At 40.5% G+C, this 18630-nt stretch overlaps 1 protein-coding gene across 4 annotated transcripts in view; it reads left to right on the forward strand.

The window, feature by feature from the left end:
- Positions 1-18328, forward strand: part of pkma (pyruvate kinase M1/2a) — a 44310-nt gene extending 25982 nt beyond the window's left edge. For 3 of the 4 annotated variants that reach the window (XM_030048519.1, XM_030048520.1, XM_030048517.1), the window contains exons 4-11: positions 4703-4834; positions 6746-6932; positions 8088-8358; positions 8742-8892; positions 10105-10257; positions 13470-13636; positions 16041-16222; positions 16960-18328. In XM_030048519.1, coding sequence (XP_029904379.1) covers positions 4703-4834; positions 6746-6932; positions 8088-8358; positions 8742-8892; positions 10105-10257; positions 13470-13636; positions 16041-16222; positions 16960-17066 — 1350 coding nt within the window. In that variant the 3' untranslated portion in view covers positions 17067-18328. Of the gene's footprint in view, positions 1-4702; positions 4835-6745; positions 6933-8087; positions 8359-8741; positions 8893-10104; positions 10258-13469; positions 13637-14760; positions 14928-16040; positions 16223-16959 lie in introns of all 4 variants that reach the window. The other variant, XM_030048518.1, reaches the window with a different exon arrangement.
- The last annotated feature ends 302 nt before the right edge of the window (positions 18329-18630 follow it).

An 18630-nucleotide genomic window follows, 5' to 3' on the forward strand; every position in this document is an offset into this window, starting at 1 on the left:
ACAGCTATGATACTCACTCACACACTCTTTCTATATTTTTACCTCTTCTCTCCAATCGTCACACATGCACACTGCTTAGTAGGGCCCTTTAAATTCACACACACACTCACACACACACACACATACACCCTGTCTTTTAGCTTCTCTAGTCTTCTCCAGGCAGCACACACTCACTCCTCACACAACTTCCATAACTTATTTTAACTTAATTCTCTTAATTCTTCTCAACACTTTCTTAACCCTTTTCTTTCCCACACTCCTCCTATGCTATCATTTACACACACCAGAACCCTCTTTGTAATTCTTTTCTACTCTCTCTCTTCTATAGTTATCTCCTCTTACACTGTTATTTTCCCTTACCAGAACCCCTCTTTCACTTACCAGAACCCTCTTTCACTTACCAGAACCCTCTTTCACTTACCAGAACCCCTCTTTCACTTACCAGAACCCTCTTTCCTGTCTGCTCGCCTCTATTGTCAACCACAACAGTCCACTTCCAAACGTTAGACAAACCAATAACCACCATATAATTAATAACTGCAACACAATACCTTTCATTCTTACATCACCATGGTTAAGCAGACAACATATACATACAACATACAACAAGTACATGCAACACACATGCGTGCTCTTAACTCTGCCTTTATTTTGTTACTTTTTGACACTATTAAATTTAGTACTAGGTTCTTTTGGAAGAGGGAGGATTACCTTTAACCTGGGCGGACTTCCTGCACTCAGACACACTCAGAATTAAGCAGAAAAAGGTCTGCCTTACCTTATTTTTGGTGCGCACCTGGTGTCTCTGAGATGCAGGTCGCCCCCCAAGGTCGCAGGTCCCGTCACCTCCTGGCTGGCTACGCCAAATGATGTGGATGAGTTCTCGTCCAGATCAGGCCAGATTGGCTGCAAAAATTCTCTTTAGCTTCGTACCAAAAAACACCATTAAAGAGTCTTGAAGTCTTCAAAAATAGAGTCTTGAATCAGGCAGAGTTTCGAGCGTACAAGTTTATTTGCGTTTGAGATCTCAAATCAAACAAACAGGGAGTCGTGCAGCATAGACAAAACGACTGACTTTCGTTGTTTCAACTTCTGTTTTTATAGCGTAAAACTTGGCAAGTCAGCATTCAAGATCATAAGGAGTGCGGCACCTTACGTCATGCTAGCTGGGAGATCATAAGGGTGCCGGTGCTTACATAATACCAACTGGGGGGTTAGGGACTTTCTGAGTGGCCGCAAGTTGTCTCTGATGTGCAGCTGTTTGGCTTCAACCCATGTAGTAGGGTGTTTCAAGTAGGCCGAGCTACGTGTCTGGCACTTGCTTCAAGTGTGATGCCGCCCAACGCGTGCCAGGCACGTGCATGTTTTAAGTTGGCCGAACTACGTGTCTGGCCCTTACTTCAAATGTGATGCCGCCCAACGCGTGCCAGGCACGTGCCTCGGCTTCGATTCAAACTGTGGGGTCATGTAAAGTTTACTAAGCGAGTGCAACTGAGGACATGAGCGCACGTAAGGCTGGGCTTGTACGATGAGTTCAACTGAGGATATCGGTGCACGTAATGCTGGGCTTGTACAGTAAGTTCAACTGAGGACATGGGTGCACAGAATACAGGGCTACTACAAGAGGCATAGTGAGTTTTTGTGTTAAAACGAAATGCATCTAATGGCTAAACCAATAATTCAAAGTTTTATAGGGATAGTGCTTTCTGGGTGATGTTGAGTATTTTTGTTCATTCCGAGCTTTCTTATCTTGTTACTCCCTACAATGTTGAGACTCATTCAAGGTCAGAATTTCCTCCACAACTTCTACTTTTTACTTTTAGTATGTACTGCAGCTGCCCCTACAAAGTATGTAGTGTAGTATGCAATATGCATGCGTATGCATACTATTGGGACACACTACATACATCATCCCTGAAGTCCGACCCTCTTGCTCACTTCTGCCGCTGTCCGTAGCGCCAGGTGTTTCTGTTTTGTTGTCCTCCTATTTACAATATATACTTGAGGGGGGCAGCAGCACTATGAGCTCAATGCCAAACTGAAATTGAATGAACACCTCTATTACTGTGACAAGAAGAAAAGCTGAGCATTATAGGCATCATAAAAATAAACTTTATGGCAGAACAGTTGTATTGGATTGTATTAGATTGTGTAGGTGTACCTAATAAAGTGGCCACTGATTATATATCCACAACTCAGTTATCCCTATATGAAAAATTGAGCCCTGATAATCCAGCATGATCATGATTCTAGTGTGTGTTGTTTTCTAGCCTTTCATCAGCATTATTAAGGATCTTTGTGAGTGAGACAAATTACTGTTCTATAACAAAATGATGGTTAAAGAACATTTAACAGCGGTCCCAGTTCCTGCAGGCATTGGAAGTCCTTGAAAGTTTGTAGATTTGAGAAAAATAAAATAAGGGCTTGGAAGTTTAGGAAAATGAACAAATGATTTTGACAATAGTTTAATTATACAAATACACAACCTAAATCAATTAATATTCCACAACGTTCTGTCTCCATCCCAGGATCAACACTTAATTTTGACTGGATGAACACGTTTGTTAAATCTTTGTTTCGTTGTCTCTGCTTGTTTTCATGCGTACAAGCCAGTGTGAGTGTCTCAGTAGGATCAAAGGTTAGAACAGACCTACATCCAAAGAAGAGACGTAGAAACCTGATCTTGGGTAGCATGGGGCACTATAAATACTTCATCTGTAGCTTCCTTGCCTGTCTTTACCTCTCCTGTGGACAGCATACCTGGAGTGGAGGTGTGCGTGCGTGCGTGCGTGCGTGCGTGCGTGCGTGCGTGCGTGCGTGCGTGCGTGCGTGCGTGCGTGCGTACATATGTCAGGTCCAAGGTCAATCCACTTTAAGTTAAATCAGGAAGTGGAAAGTGTTTTTTTTTTTTTCCCAAATCCAGAAACATCTTTAAAAAGAGTAAAAGTAGCTGCGGACTTTATAGTTGATTACTGAACAATTTTATTTTACATTTTGTGTCAGTTGCATTAAAATGGTTGGACCCTAGGCACACACGTTCACCTGCTCTAAGTCACTGTAGGTCAACATATTGTCTGCCCCTGTTTTCTGTATCATTCTGGAGTTTAACAAGCTGCTAGGAGGCCATCCACTCACTGTATTTATTTCTAACTTGATGCAATAGCATCTTAACTGGCTGAAACCAAAACCTGCCCTCTCACAGAGGCCTCCATGTCAAACCCCCTTAGCCTAATTGCTGCACTATGTGACACATCTGTTCATTGCAGTTTGGTTATTTTGAAACCTTGCATAAAAATCCTGGATTAGGTATTACCCTTTGCTGCAGACAGCAAGGCCATCCATGTTTCCTGTGAGTCATAGTGCAATGAGTGGTGTGTTGTGAAGCTTAGCGCCAGCGTGAATGACAGCCATTGTGATTACCTGCCACTTAAGTGCTTAGTGAAAAAGCTCTGGTTCCCCAGATGGGCAGCATAAGTGATGTGTGGCCAACAGCTAACTTCAAGGACTCACACACTACATTACTAGTCTGTTAGTCTGTAGACTGTCGCTGTACAATGGCTGCTTCAGTAACATGGCAGTATAACCAGTTCCCCTTTTATAATAGAAACTCATTGGCACTGCCAGAAGATCTGGCACAACAGATACTGGTTCTTTGCCAACTACAGATACACATTTATTTTGCCAAGCTTTGCTCATTATACCACTCTGGTGAAGGCAAATTCCAGGATTGTTGTTACTATTCTAAAGTTAATCAGACTTTCTTAAATGTGGCTTACACTTCTCTTTTAAGATAGTGCTCGTATTTCCACGTGTGGTCATTGTTTTTTTTTTTTTTTTTTTGTATTTCCCTCAAATTGCAGATGTTCATAACCAGTAACAGTTATCAGCAAGCATGTTTGTAATATTCAGTAGATCTTTTGCAATGGCTTGCTTTTCCCTGCTATATAATATAAAAGTATTTTGAAATAAAGTGAACAGAGTACATTTTTTTTACCATGTGTAGAATATTGAAGTGTTATTTTATAGTTTTATCTTTTAAATCTTTATTTTCATTATCTTTTGTCTGTGAAACACTTTAAATTACCACTGTGTGTGATAAGGTGCCATATAAATAAATCTGCCCAGCCAATTTGCTCTATCTTGATGAGTGCATGTCCTGATTACACATTCTTATTAGAGCAAAGTGTGAGCTGTGGCCTAGGGCGTCAACCAAAGACTCATACCTTTGACATATTTTCTGTGTGACACTGATCCAGTTTATTTTTCTGCTGATTAGAAATTGTGTCCCAACAGCATTTTAGCCAAATGCATAGACTGAAATGTCCTGGGTAAAGTGTAATGAAACTTAGTCACCACAATATTTAATACTCATATTTTTGACTGTGTGAGTTGTTAGATGCACCTTGTAATTGCCCTGCCCTGATGTGTCATGAGCAGATAAAGAGCCATGTTTTGATCCTCAACAGGTCTTTTAGACAGGGTGGTTTTCTCTTATTTCAGGGTGTGTTTTAGCACCAGACAAATGGCAGGATAGACAGTAGTGAAATCTAAAGGTCACGGGTTTAATTGACATCAACATTCATGTCCTTTTCAATTGTCTGAGCAGGACTCTGAACCCCCACTTGCTCACTTGTTGTAAGTTGCTCTGGATCAGAGTATCAGCTACGTTTTAAATGCCATATGATTTTCCTCCATCCTGCAGTACCACGGAGAGACCATCAAGAACATACGAGAGGCCTGTGAGAGCTTTGGGCCCGGCAGTATCCACTACCGACCTGTGGGCATCGCCCTCGACACCAAGGGCCCAGAAATTAGGACAGGACTGATTGATGGAGTAAGTTCAACACCACCATACATCCCTCCATATAGTCAGCCAGTTTGTTTTGCAGCAGTGGTAGTTGTGGGTAACAGTGGGTTTTGTTTCCATCTTTACTTCCATTCTGGTCCCAGTTTTGGTTGTGATTTTAACACTAGAAGTAGGCTATACTTATTTGGACACTTCATTAAGATAAATGCGCCATTTCTAAACACCACGCTTATGTTTGTGTAGTTTTTTGAGGAAGGCAGTGCTAAATTACAGTGCTTAAACTACACGTTTAATCGTAGTTGTGGTCATTTTCTTGCCATGGTGGCCCATCACTGCTGACAGAATGTAGTGTTTACTGTCAACATTACTTATCACTCAACGTATGTCCTGTCCTGTTTCTCAGTGGCATAGACCATGTTTATAAAACAAGAAGTTTACCTAGTGAAAAGGTTATGTTCACTTGAAAACAATGACAAGAAACCATCAGTTGTTGTATGGTACACTGATTGACTAACACACTAATGAACAGAAAATGTTCCTGATATTAAAGTCCAGTTGAAATTTAAATGCATTTATTTTTTCATTACAGCAATATAGGTCTCCTCAGAATATTTTTGCTATGTTGTAGTCCTCATTTGGGATGAAAACAGTACTCAAAGCGAAAGAAATTACTTTTTTGTCTCATGAAGGCATCAGTCATCTCTCTGAGCATCTGTCAACAGACTTCACACTACTTGCATCGAGCCAATTAAAGCATCATCTTTGCATAAATAATACACAAATGATATGACTCTTTAGTGGAGGGGTACCAGACATGTCAGACCACCTAAAACACAGACATGCGCATAAAACAGACATTTTAGCAATTGGTACATTCAAAAGCCACTGATACACCAGTCAAGCAGGTAAAAATTCTGGCAAAAAGAGGTCCATCTTCCAGCCAAAGGCTAACATATAGAATGATAGTTTATTTCCAGATAATCATCAATGTCAATAACACATTTTCTACTGTGTCTTTTGCTGTAGTTTAATTTAAAAAAAAAATGGTGAGAGAAAGAAAATGTTTCCTGGCTGCTTGCCCGAACAACAACTAAAAATATTTAAATGAATCAAATATTCAAAATCATAAAATTCCTTTTATATGAAAAAATGAATGTATGCCCTCACAAGGATGATCTTAACACCAGGGGCCATATATAGGAATGTATAATAAAGCAGTGTTGCATAGAGACTAAAGTCAAACAGGAAAGACGACATTTAATTGCATCTTTCCAGCACACCATGAGAAATTAGTAGCCTGTTGCATCTCTGAGTTGTATATGATGGTAACTTTTGTGATAATGTGGTTAATGTTTGTTTTTTCTACACACCTCCTTTTTATTGTAATGTGAGTAATTTGGTTTACACATTACCATCCAAGTCATACAGAAACCATAGGAATAAGAGTAGTGCACATTGGACCTTAAATTAGACCTACTCATGTGTTCAGTCAGTATGTTATCATACCTCACAGTATTTAGCAGTGCACAGTAGCAGTGTGTTAAAATATAGTGGTTGCTTTGGGGCTTAATAAATCTGAAACACCTGAATGTGCATGCTTTCAGTTTTGTGCGCATACAGGAATTTATAAATCTTGCCCCCAGTGTGTTTCAGGGACAGTCATTGACTGTGCTTTTAGAAGACAAATAACAGTATGAAAGTCAGTGAGTTTTATAGATTTCCACAAAGAAATGGTGCATTCACTATTACAGCAGACTTGTCTTTGAAGCTACAGTTAAGATAGCTGGACTTTTACTTTTATTTAAACCCTTCCCTATTTCACACCTTTATTGTTGACAACAAAGACCTCTTTCTAGGTGATAGCTGCTGCTACCATTATTTTTATGTGTGAAAACAAGCCAAAAAAATATGGACTCATGTATGTCAATGATGTGACAGAGTGGCACAGCTGAGGTGGAGCTGAAGAAAGGGAACATGATCAAGATTACCCTGGACGATGCCTACCAGGAGAAGTGCAGCGATGAAATCCTCTGGCTGGACTACAAGAACATTACCAATGTGGTGGAGATCGGCAGCAAGATCTACATCGACGATGGTCTCATGTCCCTGCAGGTCAAGGAGATCGGTAAGTGGAGAAATAGCCAAACCCAACGCATTCAAGTTTTCACTCATCCTAAATGAAAGTTTCAGAACAACATTTTAGGTAGGATTTAAAAGTATCCTACCTGGTTATAGCGATAATTTGGCCATATGAGGAATTTTCAAGATCTGACTGAGACAACAACTCAGATATGAACAGAGGAATGGAAGGGCGCAAGGGCGTAATTTTGTCTAGAGCGCCAACACAGGTAAAGCCGGCACTGCCTCCATGTTTTGGTTTTATGTTATAGAAGCACAAGATGAGCATAAGAAATAGTTTTACAAAGTGTGGGGGGGATTCATGGCTTTAAAGTTCCAGAATTGGGAATTCCTGAAATTCAACTAATTGGAAGCTGTGTGTGATCTCTGTCTACACTAGTTATCTAAGTGTGTTAGCCTCCAAGACAAAAAATATCTGCAAATGCCATCCAATAGTGTGTAGTGTGTCAGTGTTGGGTAATAATCAACATGCAAATCCAGAGTAACTTAGATCAAGATCAAGGAACTGTATTTTTAGATTAATCTTAGCTAGACAAGCTTGTGCTTGTTCACCAACAGGCAAACCACCAAATGGAATGTAACAGTCAATGAGGGAAAAAAAGGATTATCAACTTTTGATGAATGAGTTAGGCTTCTTAAAATCCCACACAATCCACATAGAAACTATTTGTTGTTGGTGACACCTATAAATGATTCCCCTTTGTTACCAAGAACTAACAGCTTTTCTTTGCTCTTTAACATTGCAGTTGTCCCTCAAAACAGCAGAACGCAGTGATCAGCTGTAGACTCAGAAATTTGTTTATTTAACAGATTGACAGGCCTAGTATTACTTTTGATTGACAATAAAAATACATATTACTGTACTCAGAGAGACACACATTCTACAATGTAGAAATAATTTATGCATTGTGTTTAAAGAAATAGGTGTACTGGGCTAAAATACAGACACAGAGCCTAAAGTTAATGTTACTCTACACAAATATACATTTATATTGATTTGTTAGCAAAATAATGGAGCTTCCTTGTGGTAAGAAGTAAATATAGCAAGGAATAGGGTCTGCCAAGCATAGCCCTGGCTATTCTACTTATTGTTGACACCTACTGAAAATCTTGTGGTCTTTAATGTTTTATATGTCATCAGGTTCTGATTTCATGATGTGTGAGATTGAGAATGGCGGCACCCTGGGCAGTAAGAAGGGCGTGAACCTCCCTGGTGCTGCTGTGGACTTGCCTGCCGTTTCAGAGAAGGACATCAAGGACCTGCAGTTTGGAGTGGAGCACGGTGTTGACATGGTCTTTGCCTCATTCATCCGTAAGGCAGCAGACGTACATGCTGTCAGAGCAGTGCTGGGAGAAAAGGGCAAGGACATTAAGATCATCAGCAAGCTTGAGAACCATGAGGGTGTACGCAGGTGTGTGAGCATTTATTTATAAGTGTGTATGCACAGAGCTCCTTGTCATTTTTTTTCTTAAATTTTAGTGTTATCATTATTATTATATATTATGATTATAATTTGCTCAGGCTATATTGTGGGACCTCAGCCCTCCCAGATAGTGTTGGTTTGAGGGCTGAGCAAGGCCAGGTGATACTTTCTTTTTTTTTCTCTTTTTTTTTAATTTATTCACGTTGTTGCTGAATGGAAATGAAACACAGGTGTATGAGAAAAGTCAGTCTTACTTCTTTGGAAATTGAGTTTTATGGGCCCGTCCCTTTCACACCCATTGTTTCACAATTCCCTCACTTAATGATTACTGTTCATTAATTAAACTGGTTCTGCTTTTCAATCTCTTACAGGTTTGACGAGATTATGGAGGCTAGCGATGGTATCATGGTTGCCCGTGGTGACCTGGGTATTGAGATCCCCACGGAAAAGGTCTTCCTGGCTCAAAAGATGATGATTGGTCGCTGCAACAAAGCCGGGAAGCCAATCACATGTGCTACACAGGTCAGACAATGCAGAAGAACACATGACTTTCTGTTGACTGGCAAACCAAACAAATCTTGTTAGTTGATGACATTGTGATGACAAATGTGGCATTCTTCTCAGCCATTTTCCCTCATGCAACTGCCATCTTATATTATAAGTCAAATAGAGTGATTTTTTTTTTTTTTTTTTTGTCATTTCTGCTGTATTTGATAATGACAGCAGAGAGGAAAACAGGGCAGAGATAGAGAATAACACGAGAATAACACGCTGCAAAGAACTCAGTTGGGAATGGAACCTGGGTTTCAGGAGTAAAAAGCAGGTGAACCACCAGAACATTTATAATAGCTTGTGGGCAAAGAGACAAGTCACCTTGCTCTCATAAACAGCGACTCCCAGAATTTCTTTGTCTACAGCTATACGCTTTAATTTTGATGAGGGAATCTATCTAACAAATTAAATAAATCCATCTTGTCCATTAAAGTAGAGTTGATCAAAAATTAACACACTGATTCCTTTATGCCAATACATTTTTACATTTTACCCACGGTTCTGCACAATACCTATTTATTTATATGTTCAGTTTTAAGGCAAAGTTTTTAGTTAGCAATCCATCGAGTTGTTTCTAGATTTAACACCTGTATCCTGTAGCGATGACATTTGTTTCCATTTGCCTGAGTGAGTGAGACATGATCCTGTATGAGAAGCCTACATTAAGCTCCTCCATTGTCAAAAAATGTTGTGTATTAGCTGGCACAATGCCAATTTATTTATGTATGTGTGTGTATTAATTAATTAATTAATTAATTAAATTATTTTTTACAAGTTAATTTAAACTGATTGGTTAGTACTATGGCAGGGAGTAAGCAATCACCCTTTAGAGAAAGACACTTTACAGTGTGGCTACTGTACATGCTCTAAAACTCTGGTTAGACCTGCCCTATACCAAGCCTCTATCAGGGAATACTGGTTGTACTGGCCAACTGTCGGGTATTAATGGGTGGAACTATTTGAATGTTTAGCAGGGAGGTGTGAGGGAAAAAGCACAACCATGTTCAGTCAACTTTCCCTAAAATTAATAAGTGTTATATAAATCTTATATACATGAAGCATAATAGTCATAATGCACTGGTTCAATTTGTGCCACTTGGAGACACTTTCCATTAAGCAAAAACTTATATTTGATGTTATTTATTCGGTCCTTTGCAAACCTTTCAAATGAATGTCATGCAGATGTTGGAAAGCATGATCAAGAAGCCGAGGCCCACTCGTGCTGAGGGTAGCGACGTAGCCAATGCTGTGCTGGATGGCGCTGACTGCATCATGCTGAGTGGAGAAACTGCCAAGGGAGATTATCCCCTGGAGGCAGTACGCACACAGCACATGGTGAGTTACTTGACACTGATCATAACAAGAGTAAACATATACACGCTTTGCTACGATAGGTAATAAAGTGCATGCAAATAAGTAACTTGAAGGGTTTAAGACTTTTCTGAGCTGAACAGATAGATCTTCACACCAAATAGCTCCTGTAAAAAGGACTTGTCTTTTCTGCTCCAACATTTCAAGCACAAGACTCTTCCTCAAACTTGATTGAGAGCCTTGTGCTTCAAACATCACAGCAGAAAACAAAAATCCTTTTTACAGGAGCTATTTGGTGTGAAGATCTATCTGTTAAACTCTGCAAGATATTGTTTTTGTTATTGCACTATTTGGGTAGTGTCTTTTTTTTTTTTTTTTGGACACACAAAACTCATTAATAGCCACCAGGAGATTACTGTTTTCTTCTTTTTCTGCCTTTTTGTGCTCCTGGTGACAGCCATAAGTTCTCATGTCTTTCCATTTGGCCACTCTTGCACCATTGAACAGTGGATCAGGCCAACTGGAAACCCTGTTGTACTGTTCATTTATTCATTTATCAATCTACTCATTTTTAGTTTGTACATCCTGTGGTGGCACCATAGCCAGGCCTACAGTATGTTGGGTTTTGTGTCAGTAAGGGCCAGCCAAAATAAACCACCAATTACAGCTCTTAGGCCCAATACTCTGTACTAATAATTCAATTTCAAGAGGCATACTTACATAAAATACAGATTAAGAATGAATTGCATGGATTGATAATATAGCTCATGCTCTCTTCCGTCTCCTCCACTGTTCAGGCCTTTATTTGGCTTAACTCGCACTGGACTTCTATATTCCTCCCTATTTCTGTACTCCTGCACAGATGCAGGAGTGACTGAGCAGTCCTACAACACCTGCCTTTGAGCTCACTTCACACATGCTTAAGCTGCATCAGCATTCCCAAGTAAACCACACCATCGATTTAATTCAAACTGTGCTCTTGTTGAGACGTCTAATCCAGCATAACATTAACATGGACTAACACTGCTTCTGTGCCACTTCTGCATTTTCTTCTATTTTCCATTGTTTTCCTTTTATTTTAATCCACTTAATATTTCTTTGTTTGCTCTTCTCTTGATTGTATCTAACACTGTCTTTGAGTGTAGTGCATACCATGTCTTTGCTCCCAGTTGATTTGAGTCATCTATCTAGATGAAAAAAGCAGTGTAGAGAATTTAGAGTTGTGTGTGTATGTATATACACTACTCACAAAAAGTTAGGGATATTCGGCTTTCGGGTGAAATTTCAGGATGAACCTAAAATGCATTATAACCTTTACAGGTGAACTTAATGTGACCTTCTGTAAACTTTTGAATGCACATGTCCAACTGTTCAATGTTTCAGTACTTTTTGCACAAGTTGCTGTTCTCTAACAAGGAGCTTAACGGCAAAATTCACATCAGGTGTTTGATCCATGAATCGACCAATACATTTCCTGGTTCAATTAGAATTGGTATTTAAACAGTCCTCCTCATCATGCTGTTCACATTTTGACATCATGAGACCAAGACGACACCTAACAATTGATCAGCAGCACCTCGCCATTGCGAGGCTTCGAACAGGATGTTCTCAGACGGAAGTGGCCACTGACCTTAGAGTGTCACAGAGTGTCATCAGCAGGTTGCAACAGAGATACAGAGAGACTGGAAGAGTCACAGAAAGGCATAGAAGTGGACGTCCTTTGGCCACATCCCACACCCATACCACACCACCAGGCACAGGTGTCATCGTCTTGCATGGGCCAGGGAGCATTTACGCTGGACGAGGGACCAGTGGGCCTCAGTGCTGTTCTCTGATGAAAGCCGATTCATGTTGAGCAGAAATGATGGCCGCCAACGATGTTGGAGACATCAAGGAGAGCGCTATGCATCAGCCACTGTTGTCACCAGATGAGCCTTTGGTGGTGGTGGTGTTACTGTGTGGGCAGTTGTGTCTAGTCAGTACAGAACTGCCCTACACTTTGTGAATGGTACAGTGACAAGCCCATACTACCTGAATAACATCATTAATCCAGTCATTGTGCCCCTGCATGAACAACACAGGCCTAATTTCATCTTTATGGACGACAATGCTCCAGCTCATCGAGGTCGCATGATTAGGGAACGGCTGCTGGAGACTGGGGTACCTCAAATGGAGTGGCCTGCACTTTCTCCAGACCTGAATCCCATAGAAAACCTATGGGATCAGCTGAGTCGCCGTGTAGAGGCTCGGAGCTCTGTACCCCAGAACCTCAATGTCCTGAGGGCCGCCCTTCAAGAAGAGTGGGATGCCATGCCTCAGCAGACAATAAGTCGACTTGTGAACAGCATGAGACGTCGTTGTCAAGCTGTAATTGATGCTCAAGGGCACGACAAGTTATTGACACTGACATTTTTTGTTGTGGTATATCCACCACTGTTGTTGGCTTTTGTTTCAATAAATTGTTTGAGATGAGGAAATCACCAGTGTATGCTTCTACTTAAATGCCCTACTTTCATGATATAATATCACTGTAGCGTGAACTTTTTACATTCTCCATAAATTTCACCCGAAAGCCAAATATCCCTAACTTTTTGTGAGTAGTGTATATGTGCGTGTGTATATATATGTGTATGTATATATATATCTATATATAGATAGATATAGATATATGTATGTGTGTGTATGTATATCGATATGTAGATATCTATATCTGTCTATCTATATCTATCGATATATATATATATATATATATATATATATATATATATATATACACATATATATATATATATATACATATATATACATATCGATAGATAGATATAGATATACATATCTACATCTATATATAGATATAGATTTAGATATGTGTGTGTTACAATGACATTGTAACAATACAGTTGCTTTAATCAACAGATGAGCATGGATTTTATTGTACAATTTTGCATTTTACAGCCATGTTTAAATGGTTGCAATAAGGTCATGCCTCTTTGAAATGTTTTAACATTTATGTTCTCTTGTTTTCCCACTAACTGCACACTAAAAAAAACTTTCTACTCCTTTCCCCCTTTGTACTTTTCTATTCTATCTCTTCTATCCCACTACTGCTCCTCGCTCTTGGTCATCTGCTCTTTTCCTGTCTGTTCTCTATACCCTCCATTTTCCATCTTTTGCATCTGCGCGTGCCTGGTGTGGGCTTACCATTGCTTGTTGCACCTTACCCTCGCCTTCGTCAGATTGCTCGTGAGGCCGAGGCAGCCATGTTCCATCGGCAGGTGTTTGAGGACCTACGACGCAGCACACCACCTTCCACCGACCCTGCCGAGGCTATTGCTATCGGTGCCGTCGAGGCCTCCTTTAAGATCTTAGCCTCTGCGTTCATTGTGCTCACTGGCTCTGGAAGGTAGGCAGGTGCCCCAACCCTGTCAGGTCCGGAAGGACAGAGGTATCGATTATCGATGCTGGGGGATTCTGTTGAGGCAGGGAGTGTAGGGCCAGACAGGGACCAACCGAACCAAAAACTGGGAGGGCATGTCAAGCTGCTTAAATAGGCTACTGGTTGATGGGGAGAAAAAAAATGAGGGACCACTGAGTCAAAAGTACATCTTCAAGTAATACAATTCAGTCTATATTAACTTTTTTCTACAAGTTTCTCTGCCCATGAGTATCTGATCCTTTGTTTCCATTGTGCAGAAAAATTAATCAAAACCTTGTTGTCCTGCAATTTCAATGTGGCCAGCTCAATTCCAGTTGGCTATAGTGTTTGTGTGCTGAATCATTAAAAAAAATGTTATATGGAGGGAAATAGCAGTCTCAGAAGGGTCTTTAAATTGTTTTGGCACAGATGCTTCAGTATCATAGCCTTCCTCAACATGCATAAGACAGAGAGTCTAGACTAGAGCACATTAAATAACATGGAACCAGCCTCCTTAACTTTTGATTTTGAAGAGGTGCTTCAGATCTAAAATTGAAGGACTCTGGTACAATATAATAACCACTAATGGTTTGAATAATATGCAGTAAAGTGATCAAAGTAATACACATGGAGTCAGATTATTACATCATGCATTCTACAGATGGTTGAGAAGGTTGAGCATGCTGAAGAAGGCCTCATCACCGAAACATCCATGCCAGTCAACTTGAAGGCTATATTGAGAGTGCAGTCCTACAAATAAACACATAAAAAATGGTTACATTATGAAAAAAGCTGTATTGGTTTGCCATTTTACATTCTTATTTCTCTGTGGGACAATTTTATTTGTGTAATTCCAGTTTAACCGTCATTGTCCCACTTCTGTGAATTTCATACAGTACCTCAGGGAATATTTTGTAATCTTAGAAGGTATCACTGGGTGGACATTACCCTCCCTCTCCAAACCTTATTCAACCAGGAGGCTAGCTAAGCGTTTGCCAGTCTCTGCCGGATGTGCGACTGCTCCGTGTAGTGGTGATGGAGTGTGTGTGTGTGTGACTGCAAGTAACACCCCCAACCCCGCCCCCCTTCCCTCACACTCCGTTGCGGCTCAGATCGCACGAGAGGCCGAAGCGGCTACCTTCCACCGGCAGCTGTTTGAGGAGCTGAGGCGGAGCACCCACCTGACCAGAGACCCGTCTGAGGCTGTAGCCGTCGGAGCTGTAGAGTCGTCTTTCAAATGCTGCGCTAGTGCCATCATCATTCTCACCAAGACCGGCAGGTAAGAAGGCCGGGGAGAGATGAGTGAGAGACTCTGGTCCCAGAAGGTAAGGTTTTTAGCAAAGGCACACCCACCTGTCCAGCACAACCCCTGATTGTCCTGCCACTTCCTCAGTGATCTCAGAGCTCACCCTTCCCTTGATTTTGTGTCTGTATGTATGTTGGTATGCATGTATGCATGTGTGGAATGCACACGTGGGTTGGTAATTATGTTGACTGAGACTTGCAGGGGACACAGTTACATTGTAGAGATGTATCCACTACATTCAAGTTAATGGCTTTTACAGTCCTAAAGGTTTTATAGTGGTTATGCTCATTTTGTAGTATTTATCTTCACATATTGTTCAGAAATGTTGATGCTGTTAGCTTGATTAAATGTTCAGAAAATTACCATGGAAATCAAGCCTCCAGCTAACTCTGAAAACCAACAGTAAAACAGGGTCAGAGGCATATGGCTCACAGTATGTGCATGTGATGTACTGTACCTTCACCTTTATTAGAGGTTCTTGAAAACAATAGCGTGTGTCACCCATATGCTGTAAGTACAGCATATGGGTGTGCATTTCATCTGTGAAGTATGTAAATCAAAATGAGCATACCCACATTGCAATAATCCTATATTATTTACAGTGTAGTACATTTAAAGTTAGAACATGGGTTGGACAAGATTCCTGAAGAAAAAATATCACTGGAGATGGGTTTATTGTGTTTATCCTCTCATAATTCATGGCTTTGATTCCTCTGGCTTCACATTTATCACGGTATCTTTATCACTAATTAAGCTGCTTTTTGTGTCTTTTGTAATCTTTACAGAGACTTTTTGCCCATCAAAATGAGAACATCTCTTGGCTATTTTAAGTCAAAGTTAAACTTTTACATTTATGATTACACGAATTAAGAGCCAATTACATTTGTTTGTGCTTGTGTGTGTCATTTATGATCATATAACCAAATGAAGTTCAGTATTTTTCTGTATTTTTGTATGTTAACTGTAGCATATTGCTGTAGTCTGTAGTTTTTTTGTTTGTTTGTTTGTTTGTTTCAGTACACAAAATTATTAGTTGATTGAGATTCTCCTTGTGGCACCAAAACATGTGCTTGTGTGTTTTGGCAGGTCTGCCCACCTGATTTCCAGGTACAGGCCCCGTGCTCCCATAATTGCTGTGACCCGTAACGCTCAGACAGCCCGCCAGGCCCACTTGTACCGTGGCATCTTCCCCGTCTTCTACAATAAACCTGCACATGACGTGTGGGCAGAGGACGTGGACCTGCGTGTCAACTTTGCCATGGAGATGGGTGAGGCCTAACATCTGTGTTCTCGTTGTACTACCTTTTACATTTCATGCATTTAGAGTAAGCTGTTATCTAAAGCAGCATAAAAGTGCGGTCATAGAACTGAGTTCAAATTCCCAGATTGTATATACTGCTGAAACAGGTGAAATTTACTAGAATTTTGGTAATCAGATCATTTTAGCGGTTTAGCAAGTAAAAGTACCAAACATTTGCTGGTTTAAAAAATCTCTTACAAAAGCAATTGATGAGATATGTTAATCAGATTTGTTCCATGTACTCAGTGGTTATCAAGGTTTTTAATCACATCAACGACCTGAAGCAATAAACCACTGATGCCATTGCCACCATTGATGAGGCTATGCTACAGCAAACATGGCAAGAAATTGAGTACCGTCTTGATGTGCTTCATGCAACTAATGGTGCCCATATAGATTTAAACTGTAAACTTCAATATCTACTCCTCATTTTGTAATAATTTCCACAGATTTGTCTATTCATTTGCTTTTGTAATAAATTTGTTAAATTGTAAAGAGACTTTATGGACACCCTGTAGTTTCATAAGTGCTAAGATTTGCAGCAAAAGGCCAAAAGGTCTCTGTTTTCTGTACAGCATAAGACACAGAACAGTACACCATAAATGCATCTCTCGCTGTGAGATGAGAAGACAGGGACCGTTGACAGTACTGTAGGCATGAAATAAACAATATTAATAAATTTCATGTTTTATGCTTAATTTCCAGGCAAAGCCCGACGCTTCTTCAAGGAGGGAGATGTTGTCATCGTCTTGACAGGCTGGCGCCCTGGCTCTGGTTACACCAACACCATGCGTGTGGTCCTGGTGCCCTGAAGAGCTCACCAGGGCTGCTCTGCTTTCTTCATCACTTTGATCTATCCTTATTCCTCTGCTCCCACCCCTTCACATCCCACCGCCAGGGCTCATAGCCTCAACCGCTGAACAGTTTAGCCATCTAGGCAATGATGCAAAACAAACAAGATATTAAAATTATATATATATATACTGTATGGCCCTTAAGTCCCAAGAGCTGCTTGGCGGTGGAGGCTAGTCCAGTGCAATTCTACTTCACATCTCTATTCCTCTCACATTTATTCTCTCAAGCAAACCAGTCTCCTGGGCCTCAGTTTTGTACACCCTGACCAGAATTTGCTGTATTTATTCACTCAGACTCATGTATTAAAAGTAAAGACTGAGAGTGCTGCAGCCTGGCTTGTGTGCATGCGTGTACTGGCTCTTTCTAGGTTGAATTGGCAGTAGGAGAGGCTGACCTGAGGACAACACCTTTAAAACTGTAACTCTAAAAGTTTACTAACAGACTTCTCTGCCTATAAAACGAACAAAGTAGTGGCATTCTAAATCAGAAATCACAGCGCTTCTCTTGATGGTCCAGCCTCAGCTCGGTCACTCCACCCATGTCGGGTCCTTCTGTAGTGTTGTCTATATAAAGTGTTGTCTATTTGGCCAGCTTTTACTGTAACTGTATCTGTAAGTGTTGCACTCCTAATCTACTGCTAACAATGTTACATTCTGTATTATACTTGATTTTTGTGAGTGGTGACATTGTTTTTTTGGGCATCCAGTACTTACTTATATTTTGTCTAACTATAGAGAAATGTTAGTTTTGGATGTCCACATTAGAGGCAGTTAGTTACAGTTAGTATTTTTTGTGTTTTGAGATAAGTCCTCACATTTATTTTTGATCATATCTGAGTTGGCACTTAAGAACTACTGTGTGTGTGCGCGTGTGTGTGTGTGTGGGGGGTACACTAAAGTTGACTGATATGAATGAGCACTTTCAGGGTTTTTCTAATGGGGCCTGGGAGGACCCATGTTACAGGGATGAAGCCCTGACCCTCTCTACCCCAGTGGGTGATGGGTAGAAGCCCTCTGCTTTGCCTCCTCTCATAATGTTCCCTCTTGTCTGTCTATCACAGACCCAGCTGTCTTTGTGTGTACAACTGCCCGCCTGCTTTTGATCGTGATAATAGAGTGTAAGAGCTAACAAATTGTAAAAGGTAATACGATGTCTAGCCGGTGTACTGAGCTGCCCCTACTTGACTGGATTTCCATCAATAAAAGAGATGAGCACTTACTTTACTGTATTTTGTGCATATTTTCTTTGACAGTGACCATTAATCTTTATTTAACACTGCAGTTATGAGTGGTATGCACTAAATATTTAGTAAATGATTCTAAGTTGTGGAGATTTGACTGGCAAAATCTACTGTCTGTGTTTTTGCCCCCAGTATTGTCTGTCATGCTGCCTCCCTCGTTGTTGCCATGGTTATGGTTGGGAAACGCTGCTTGCTAACTTTTGGGCTACAAAAATGTTCATGGGCCAAAACCACAGTCAAAAATGCCTATATTTTAACCTATCTTTGAATAATCACAATCT

This window comes from Myripristis murdjan, chromosome 3, assembly GCF_902150065.1.
Source record: "Myripristis murdjan chromosome 3, fMyrMur1.1, whole genome shotgun sequence".
In the NCBI taxonomy this organism is placed as follows: domain Eukaryota; kingdom Metazoa; phylum Chordata; class Actinopteri; order Holocentriformes; family Holocentridae; genus Myripristis; species Myripristis murdjan.